We start from the raw sequence: 11,091 nt of genomic DNA on the forward strand, positions 1-11,091 counted from the left end.
GTGGGGGAAGTCAAGTGAGTCATGACTTTCTCCCCAGGGAGAATGGACTAATGAATTTCAGCCTTTTAATCAGACCACTCTATTGAGGTTTAAGGAAGAAACTCACTTAATATATATGGTGCCACATCTACCATTGTCCATATTTCTTATCTGTCTGTACCCTGTGTGGAGTATAAGCCATATCAAGTCTAATTAATACCTATCTCAGCATAACTTCTAAAATATGCTTTATGAACTTCTTTGTGAAAACTAAATAGGATGGTTTGCAAATCCTTTAGTATAATGTCTGGTACATAATAAATAATGTGTTAGTTTCTCTTATTGTTTCTGCTAGAAAATAAATACTCTAAAAGATGGCATAATTTCTCTAAAGTTAGTGAGTTAATAGCACTGTGAAACTCAAATTTTAAACACCCATTTCTTCCTTTTGATTAAGTGAATAATGTAATGGGGACCCTGTGGCATCTTCATACAATGTATACTCCATAATTTGATTATTTTTAACCTCATTATCCTCCCTGGGGCTCCTCTCTATTCCCATTTATACCCCATCCCTCCGAATCATTTTCCTTCTATTTTCATCTCTTAAAAAAAAATCTCGATTCTGCATATGAAAGAAAACATGCAATATTTATTGTTCTGAGTTTGGCTTATTTTACTTAACATGATAATCTCTAATTTTCCTGCAAATAATTTTGTTCTTCCTTTTGACTGAGTGATCACTGTATCCATATACTGCATTTTCTTTTTCCACTCAGATGTTGATGGATGGCAATCCAGTTGATTCCATTACTTGGCTATTATTACACATAATTTTCTTTTTGCGTTTCCATTTCTTTCCAGACCTTTGTGCCTTCTGAATTCTGGGTAGACATCAGCTCCACTGTTCCTCCCTCAGGCACTGCTAGATCTGGTTCCATGCCCAGGCTCTGATTATTCCCTTCAGTGACAGGAATCAGGCTTTTTGCTGTGCCTGTTCTTGAACCACATCGAATAGCATCATGGAATTTTCACTTCCATAGAATATGCTTCCACAAGTGTGTCCGCATTCAGAGTTGGATTTTCCATGTAAAATTCTACTTGTACCTTTACAAGAATTTCCCCTAACGTGTGTTCCAGTGGCCCCATTCAGTCAAGTGGATGAAATCATTACTTGCTATCATTCATTATCAATTACATTCATTTCTGATATTTCTAGTTTTCATAAAGAAGCTTCTCTCCTCCTTTAGGACCAAGTCTCAGCTTCTCTTACTCCCTTCTTCCAGGTCCCAGTGCTTGCACGATTTGCTTCATCATTCAGGAGGAGTGCTGAACTATATGGCAGCCACTAGCCACATGTGGCTATGGAGGCCTTGCTACCTGGACTGAGACCTCACCATGCAAAGTGCACACTAAATGTTAAAGATGGGTATGGAAGAGCACAGAATATTCCACTAATGCCTTTTCCCACTGATTACATGGTGGAAATGGATATACTGAGTAAAACAAGATGCATTATAAAAAATTTTTTTCTTGTTTCTATTTGTCTTGTTTTAATGGTACTATAGGAAATTTTAAATTTCATTTCTTCTTAGCTTTTCATTTTATTGCACAGTATTGTTCTCTCTTTTAACATTTCTTATACTTGTACCATTCCAATCTTACTATCATCATTTCTTTTTTTCTTTTTCTTCATGTTTTTTGAGACAGGCTCTCACTATGTATGTATGTCAACCTTGGCTGGATCTCACTATGTGGCCAAGGTTGGCCTGCATTCTCCAATCCTCTTCCTCCCAAGGACTGGGATTACAGGCAGGCTACCATTCCTGGCCCACTTCAAGATTCTACAATGCATCTTAGCAGCTTTCTCCATCTGTACAAACTCCTGCTCCAGTCTCCTTATCTACACTGCATTCTATCTCTAAATTTATCTAATCAATGAAAATTTCAAATCAAACCCCTCTATACACAAAAAGAAATAACCAATTACTTCTCTGTCCATCAGAAAAAGATCAAAACTACTACAGTCCCACCTTTTTGTCCCTTCAAGTGAAATCTACAATGCTTTAAGAACAGTGAAAAAATGCAAAGCAAGATGCAACCGTGTCAAGGAGGGTGAGAGGAGAAAAGGGTGTTGTGTGGTATCCTTCTGCTTTGACTTGATCAAGTCTAGCTCAGAGAAAGGTGACCTTTACAAAAATTTTATAATCTGGAAGAATATAACTTCTTTTATGTATTTCCAAAGCCACCTATCTGTTGACAAGATCCAGCAACTATGTAACAAACAGGAGCAAAAGGAGTTCTTGATGCTGAAGGGCCTTTTTGTCTTATTTGTCATCTCCTCCACTGAGATGCCAAGATTAATAGCAGTGTGTCTTAAAAGATCTCAAATGCCAGAATTTTACCCACCATTGAGACTTGTTTCTCTCTGAGAAAAGGAAGAAGTTGCTAAACTTTTTTTTTCTTTTTGGAGCAAATCTATTGGAGCAACTAGAAATACAAAGGGGAGAAAAGCAAAACTATTCTATACATGTATGGCCAATCCTGGTGCCTGGGCACTGTCTCTGAGCTTCTTTTGCTCTAGGCTAGCACTCTACCACTTGACAGTGCGCTTCCAGGTTTTTCTGTGTATATGGTACTGAGGAATCGAACCCAGGGCTTCATGAATGCTAGGCAAGCACTCTACCACTAAGCCACATTCCCAGCCCAATTCTATGTCATACTATTATTCAATACTATTTTCTGAATTTCAGAGAAAGGACAACATAAACTCCAAGAGTGTTGCTCTTCTAAGCTAAAATCAAATAATATTTTAAAAATCAGATCTTGTTTTGCTTATTAATGCCTTTCACAATAATTTACTAAGTTTAATATTCAAGACTAAACCCTACTATTATTTCTTTCAACATGAACCCTACACAACAGCTCATTTCATGAATGTTCATGCTATTTCCATGTCTTTGCCCAGGTTCCTATGCAGAATGCAATCTATACAGTCACAATACTGGAGACATGAAAGGGAAGTTGGAGCTTAACTGACCTGGCTCCACCTCTGGTGAACAAGGACCCTAAGGTCCTGGAGCTCATGAAGTAAATCCTGGAACTCTAGTTGCCAATGGTGATCAGATCCCACACCTGCTACTTTCTACTCGTATGTTATCCAATACCATCATTCACTTTTCTTTATTTTCTGGTTTAACAGATTGAAATTCTCTCTTTTCATCAAGACCTAAGACAAATGACATACATTCCATGATTTCAAACAAGCAGGAGCCCATTAGTCCATCTGTTGCTTGCCCATGCTCTCACTACCATCCCCCACTAGATTTCAAGTAGGTTGAAAATAATGAAGCTGATAGAACATATATCCAGCGAAAACCTTTCCAAATAGGAAGTTCTCCATGTATGTATGGACAATAAATAATTGAACAAAAGAAACACAGATAAAATTCAGAGATTTATTCATTAAATCTACAATGCATGAAAACGTTAAAAGTCATCACCCATGGCGTATTGTGTTTTAACTTGCTTGAACCAAAGGCTTCCTATCTGGGCAGTGGTGGCTCATACCTGTAATCCTAGCAACTCAGAAGTCTAACAACTAAGGATTGCAGTTTGAAGCCAGTGCCAGCAGAAATTTCCATGAGACTCTTATCTCCAATTAACTACCAAAAAAGCTGGAAGTGGAGCTCTGGCTTAAGTGGTAGAGAGCTAGTCTTGAGCAAAAAAATCTCAGGGACAGTGTCTAGGCCCTGAGTTCAAGGCCTAGAACTGGCACCAGAAAAGCAGAATAAAAAAACAAAAATAAAAAAACTTTCCATAATGATTATTTCCAGGTTTGTTGTTGAAGTGTTTTCATTTTGGTAGTGATGGTGTTTAAACTTAGTCTTGTAATTGCTATAAGGGTGTTCTACTGCTAAGCCACACTTCTACCTCTTTTATTGCACTAGTTATTTTGAGATAGGTTCTCTTTGCCCAAACCAGTATTTGGAATGCCAACTTACTGTTGTATACATACTACAGTAGCTGAGATAATAGGTGGGGACCATGGCCATTAGCCTCCTCCATTAAGATGAAGTGTCACACATTTATTTTGCTTATACCAATCTGGGTACCATAATCCTCCTGATCTCTGCCTCTCACATAGCTGGAACAACAAGCTTGTGTCATTGCACCCAGCTGTCAGTTAAAAGGGTTTTCAGAGCTACAGTCCTCCTAATCTTCGGCTCCTGAATAGCTAAGACTGCAGATGGGAGCCACCATAACCTGCCTTGTTATTGATTTTTGAACAACAATTTTATCTCTTTGTAAGTCGTTCCTTAACAAGAAGAAAGAAGTTAGTGAATTACAGCAGAGAGCAAGCTACAAGGATTTAAAGATTACATATGGAAATCCATGAGTCTCTTTAATTAAGGAAGGGTGCCAGTTCACTTAAGTGTAGAAAGGCTTCTAACTGGATATCCAGCCTAGTTAAACTGAAAAAAAAAAAAAAGAATCAGTTGTTCTTAGTGGATGTTTAAATGTAAAACAATCCATCACCCCAATTCTTCTGTTCCAGTATGTTTATGAAGTAAATGTTTATTATACTAAATTCCATTTGGAACTGCAGGGGAGAGGAGAGTGCTTTAGAAACTGCAGGAATGTCACGCGTCTCATACACGGGGTTAACTTAGAAAGGACAAAATCATCAATGTATTTCTATTTTTAAGTATGTTTATATAAAACTCAAAAGAAAGTTAAAGAGTAAATTCAGCTCCAAATGAAAAATTGTTCACTGGAAAATTCCTGCACGCACACACACACACACACACAAACACACACACACACACAATTCTGTCACCAAAGGCTACCAGACATTTCTTTAAATGAGAAAGGATAGAGAGAAAGAGAAGGTGGGAACAGACTCCCTGTGACATTCAGACATTCAGAGCCACAGCACAGCCAGTGCTTCGCAGCCATGGAGATAAGTAGATAGGTATTTAGAAGTTTGACTTAACTTGCTTCATTTCAATGCTATGCAACAAGTAATTCTTGTATATTTGTAGTATGTAAGGCAGTGTGTTGGGTAGGAAATATAAGGTAATTAATGTTGATTACAAATAGCTCCTGTCCTCAATTTATCCCAAAGTTTGAGGCAGGGTAACTACTGTTCACAGACCAGTGCACCTGACTGCAGCCTGCCTCCCCCCTGACCCCATTAGACTACAGCACGAGTTTTTAGAGGGGCAAAGTTCCTGAATAACCAAGCTATTCTTTGCATTCATCATTTAATTCATTTGTTCCTCTAGAAAGTATGGTTTTTTAATTAGTCCAAATCCAAACATTTTCTTTAAATTCATCTTAAAGACATTTCCAGAAGTGAAACTTGGTGCAGTTGTGGGATCTGAGAGTCTCACTCAAAACATTTGCACATTTCAGTATCACTTTTTTGTGTATTATAGTTTGGTGAATTCTGTGAAATGCCTGAAATTATCTTCTCTGAAAAACTAATAATGAACAACTTTGTTTCTACAAAGTTCAAATAGAAATCAAGCCTAAAGCTATCTCAGGTAAAATGAATCAAAATGTTAGTTTCTTCAAGTTATTAGTTAGTTCAAGTTATACTTTCTTCAAGTTGTTCTTCAAGTTAGCTTACTGATTATCAACAAAGTTGAACTTTTAAAAAGTCCAACTAGAATGTATACTCTTTAAAAGGAAGCATTCTTTTTTATTTCTGCAAAACTAACAATACCTACTCTGGTGTTTGATACTCACTGGGTAGTCATTAATGTATGTTGATGAACGAATGCACAAATCACTCCATGTGGCCTTGCTGTGTTTGGAAATTTTCACCTCTTAAATTAAAATTACCCACAAAAGTAAACAAAGGAAGGTTTTATAACTCCCTCCACCCCTACCCCCAAGGAGGCAAGCTGCTACTTCACAGGGCAAAAGGAATCTTAAATAACCTTTCAGGACCAAGATATGGAAGGCTGGGCGGCCTGCTCAGGGTGCTATCAGGAGGAAGTGGCATCTTTTAAGAGATGGAGGAGATCAGCTCAATCAAATGTGTCGTTGAAGGGGGATTTGAGATCTTTTTGCTTCCCAGCAACCATGAATTGAACACATCTCCTCTGCTATATGCTCCTGCACTGGGCTGCCACAGGTCCAAGTAATGAGCCCAAAGAAAGCTTTCCTCCTTATAAACTTATCCTAAGTATTTTATCAAAGCAATGGAAAGTGACTAACAAAGGAGAGCATCTGTCTGGAGGGGGAAAATTAACTGACCATACAGACAAGACACTCCACTGGACCCTCCAGTGAGATCTGATGGGCTGCAGCCATTGTGGACACATCTCCAAAGGCATTTCCTGCATAGAAAACCTTCCCTCTCTAAGCTATGGCCTATAACCTGATACCCCACAGCATACAGAGCTATCCAATTCCAAAGAGTCAACAGGATTTATTGCCAAGATTCCTTTGCAAAAGCTAGAGGACATATCATTCTCATACTTTGCCCTCATTAATGATGGATTTAAACAAACACATAGTTCCATTCCTCACTGGCTAGGGATTCTTTGAAACTTCTGCTACAGATCATTCTGGAGAACAGTATGACCTTCAGGAAAGCTCCATCTTGTACCTCTTTGAGGAGGGTAATCACAAGATTAATGTTTTCCCTATTTAAAACTGATTTAAAACTAAAAATAGCTGCAACCACCTCTACGTAGATGGGGAGAGAGGCTGGCAAGGGGCAGGGATTACACAGTTAGATAATGCCCACAATGCATTCCGTGCAAGGTTTCAGCACTGAATCTGTTACTTGGGGACTCAAGTTCCAGTTCACAGGCACTATGTACCTGGTTTTATCAACAAAATGTGTGATAGCTTTATCTTTTTGAAGAAAGTAAAGTGAAATTCATTATTTTCAAATGATTATTTCATACATCGTGATTTAATATTTTTGCAGGACATTAAGCATTCAGAAGGTCATTGATTTATGTGCTGAGAAGCTCACTTGTTATTCCTATTTTGGTGAGGAACATGAACGAATTTAACTGACTTTCCCAAGGTCATCAGCAAAGCAATGATAGAAACCTGGGAGTGAATCTTTTCTGCTTCCAAATGTTTAGAAGTTGGTTCAGGCAAAGAAGAAAAAAGTATGATAAAAGAGCACTTCTAAGAATGACAATGAGAAACCTGTGTCTCTATGCCTAGAGATCTGTGCTAGCTCCAAAGATAAAGCTTTTCATTTTAGAAGCCAACCTCAAAGTGATCTTTACTTTAACTGGACATCTTCCTTGTTCTGTCTGAACTTGGGGGAAAAAGGAATATATATATATATGGCCAGTCCTGGGCCTTGGACTCAGGGCCTGAGTACTGTCCCTGGCTTCCTTTTTGCTCAAGGCTAGCACTCTGTCACTTGAGCCACAGCGCCACTTCTGGCCGTTTTCTGTATATGTGGTGCTGGGGAATCGAACCCAGGGCCTCATTTATACGAGGCAAGCTCTCTCGCCACTTGGCCATATCCCCAGCCCCAAAAGGAATATTTTTTAACACCCCATAATTTTGTAACATTTGCTCTTGTGAGTTCAATTTTTAATGGCGCAGTTTTTTGCTTTGAGCATGTATTTAACAATGTTTCAGTAGGTCTTGCAGGTAAAAGATAGCTTCTTGGTTGTCATATTATTGAGCCAGTATTAACTAAAAACTTATTAAATTCTAGTCACAACTTTGCATTTAGTTCTTATATGTGTACTCTTTTTATTTCCCCCAGAGCTGAGCTCTTCTACTGAGCTAAGACTCCAACCCCCATTTAGTTCTTATAAAAAAAAATTGTGTGTGGGCTAGGAATATGGTCTAGTGGCAAAAGTGCTCACCTCCCATACATGAAGCCCTGGGTTCAATTCCCCAGCACCACATATACAGAAAATGGCCAGAAATGGCGCTGTGGCTCAAGTGGTAGAGTGCTAGCCTTGAGCAAAAAGAAGTCAGGGACAGTGCTCAGGCTCTGAGTCCAAGGCCCAGGACTTGCAAGAAAAAAAAATTGTGTTTTTTTTTCGGGGGGTACTATTCTTGTTTGATCCATTATACAGATGGGGAAATCAGATTTGAAAATGTTAACTAATTTTCCCAAAGTCATAGAAATAAAAAAGGTTGGAGGGAAATACAGACAAGTTGAGTATTTATCCCAGACAAAAACACAGGTGTAGAATGGCTCAAGTGGTAGAGCATCTACCTAGCAAGCACAAGGCCCAAAGTTCAAATTCCAGTACCACAAAGAGTATGAGTATCACACAACAAAATAGTATATGAAATTAACTTCACAGACCTGTGAAAGGCTGCTTTCTAATCAATAAAATCTGCTTTCCAGGTAGATTATGAAAAACAACTGTAATAACAACAATACCGTCAATAGAATTGTGATTCAATATACCAGTTATATAAAACTTTACTTTCATTCCTAAACTTTTCCTTGTTTTATAAAATTCTTCATTGGCTTGATTTCTACTGCTGTTCTAGATAGGAAAACCTTTGCTCACTGAATCCAAATTTCCACTTTCTACCACATGGGCTATCACTTTGGTGTTCAGTAAGTCTTTTCAAATTTCTCCCTATAAATATTTTGTTAGGAAGTAAAAGATAACTTTGGAGATTGGGTCAGACTTGTCAATTTGTAATTGGCAAAAGATAAAGCTCTGAGAAATTAAATGTTTTTTTCTTTTAATTTATGGAGATTGAGCTCAGGATTCAAGTATATTAAGCAGGTCCTCTGCTATGGAGCTCCACACCCAACCTTTACATGGCTTTTAAAAACTTCCCATCTAGCTCCATACAAAACTAGGATTGAACCCAGAGTCCAAAGTGGATGGACAGTCAGTCATTAAGCCCAGACTGCCTCAGCTGCTATTAACCCATGGCAGGGTTTCTGTCCCTGGGAGCTGACGTCACACTGACATTGTGTGATGTTTTTTCTGTACGACCAGAGGAATGCCAGGAATTTCCATAAGCAAATGTGAACTGAGCCCTTGGTTATCTTCTGTGTTGTCTCTCATTTTTCAATTTGAATCAATTCAAGTTAGCAGAGCTCTAGATGCTACATACTTATCTTTATGGTAGTTTCTTTGTCTTCTGACCCTTTGCTTCATGACATAATTGATTTTTCATACTTCACAGGTCTCTGTGCTGTGAGCATCTCCATGGAGTTTCCCCAAGAGAGCAGTTACTTACCATCACTGCTGTTGACTGGCTCCTTTAATGCCTGGGATCTCTGCAACAAGGGGCAGGACTCTGCTGCTCTCTGGCTCTGTTATGTTCACACTTTAATTGGTAATGCCTTTTTGGGCCAACCTGCAGATGACACCGAGATGGAAGAACAATGAATATAGTGGAGAAATCAGGTCATAAAAACTTCAGATAATGGAAGAAGTGGAAGGCAAATTTCAAAAGAGAAATGTATAATTCCTGAATACAGATGCAGAAGAAAAATGTAGAGGAATAGGATTGGAATATTTGACGTAGCCCTTGCATGGGTTCATTTCTGTTTTAGTATAGGTAAAAAATACTTAAACTGACTATGTAAGTCACATTTGGTAATGTGATTGCCAAAAGGGTAATTTCACTTGGGCAGCCTTACCACTGTGGTTATAAGAAGAAAGGAAAGGACAATTTGGTTCCACTCATTTTAGTCAGACTATCTATGGATTGTTATTTTTCTTTCTAGGTACCAAGATGAGGGTTAAACAGCTGTGTTTTATTGTGTAAGAGACAGCTCAAGGGCCAACTATCGTATATACACCTAGAATCTGAGCATTCAAAAATTGGGGGTAGTAGGGTTTTGAGCTACATAGCCAGTTCCAGTCTTGGATACACAGAGAAACCTTGTCTCCTGAGAAAGCGGGGGAAGGGGGGCAGATGTCAAAACATATGATATTAGGCGTGTGGAAGGAACTGGAGTTGCTTGTCTTGGGGGAATTTGGCAGCTGCCAAAAATTGTAAGCTAATAAAGTAGTCTTCCACAGATTCATAGATGCTCATATGAGACATAAGTTTCTTGGGTCAGCAACACAGGACAGCATTATACACAGCAGCACGATCACAATGTCAGCATTTTCTTGTGCCCTTGCCCAGTTCCTACAGGCAAGCTCAAAAAGGGCTGAGTGAGGCTTGAACACATAGTGACTTCCTTTACCAGAGAACAATAGGAAATCCAAGCTCTTTATATTGGGCTCCCAAAACACCTTCCCAACAAGCAAAGCTCTTTGAAAACAACAAAATATTACTGAGTCTTTGCTGGAAGGATATGCAGAAACCAGAGAGGGCCACTGGAGTATGGCCCTGTGTAATAACCACCGTAAGAGTTATGATGTTTACGAGGATTAGAAATCACTGTCACCCCAGATGACAAAACAAGATGGAATTTCTGAAAGTTGCAGGGCAACACATTTCTGGAAGTTAAGAAAATATTTTATTATTAAAAAAAGAACAAGCTCAAAAATAAGATGTCCATTAAAATGTTGACATGTTCAAGAATGGCAGGCAGTCACCTATTGTTGATTGTAAAGGAAAATATACACATGCCATGGATGTACTGAATTTAATGATACATTAAACTTCTTTCTGCACTCCAGCTATCAAAAAAACAGAAGAAGAGAAAGAAGTGAAGTACAGTACTTCCCTTTTATTAAGAGGGATGTGTTCCCACCTTAGCAACTGCCTAAAAACAAGGGCCATATCTGAATCCTTAGCTATGTTATGTATTTTTTCCGTCCATATGTTCTTATGACAGTTTATAAATTAGGCTTAGAAATAGTTTAACAATAGTCACTATAAGTAAAGGAGAACAATAGTAATGCACTGTGAATAAAAGTTATGCAAATAGAGTCTTTGTTTATTTCTGGAATTTTCCACTTCACATTTCAGAATGCCATTGATTACAAGTAACTGAAGAGGGGTAGGGGAATAAAGGGGGAAGGAAACATCCTTAAAACTAGGGGAGGAGGTGGGAGGGGAAGAGGAAGGGGAGTACAACTACCATAACAAAAAAAAGAGGAGAACAGAAAAGGCTAAAATGCCCTTGCAGACTTGAGATACTTCATCTCACAATGTATCTCTCCTCTGTAGCTCTGGCTG

General features: G+C 38.5%; 1 protein-coding gene across 3 annotated transcripts in view; it reads right to left on the reverse strand.

Annotated features, from left to right (window-relative positions):
* The window catches only part of Ccdc192 (coiled-coil domain containing 192), a 226,845-nt gene extending 220,473 nt beyond the window's left edge, over positions 1 to 6,372 (reverse strand). For 2 of the 3 annotated variants that reach the window (XM_048358139.1, XM_048358141.1), the window contains exon 1: positions 6,247 to 6,372. In XM_048358139.1, coding sequence (XP_048214096.1) covers positions 6,247 to 6,335 — 89 coding nt within the window. In that variant the 5' untranslated portion in view covers positions 6,336 to 6,372. Of the gene's footprint in view, positions 1 to 889; positions 1,365 to 6,246 lie in introns of those variants that run through there. The other variant, XR_007212656.1, reaches the window with a different exon arrangement.
* Positions 6,373 to 11,091: the final 4,719 nt, after the last annotated feature.

Source organism: Perognathus longimembris, chromosome 11 (assembly GCF_023159225.1).
Source record: "Perognathus longimembris pacificus isolate PPM17 chromosome 11, ASM2315922v1, whole genome shotgun sequence".
Lineage (NCBI taxonomy): Eukaryota > Metazoa > Chordata > Mammalia > Rodentia > Heteromyidae > Perognathus > Perognathus longimembris.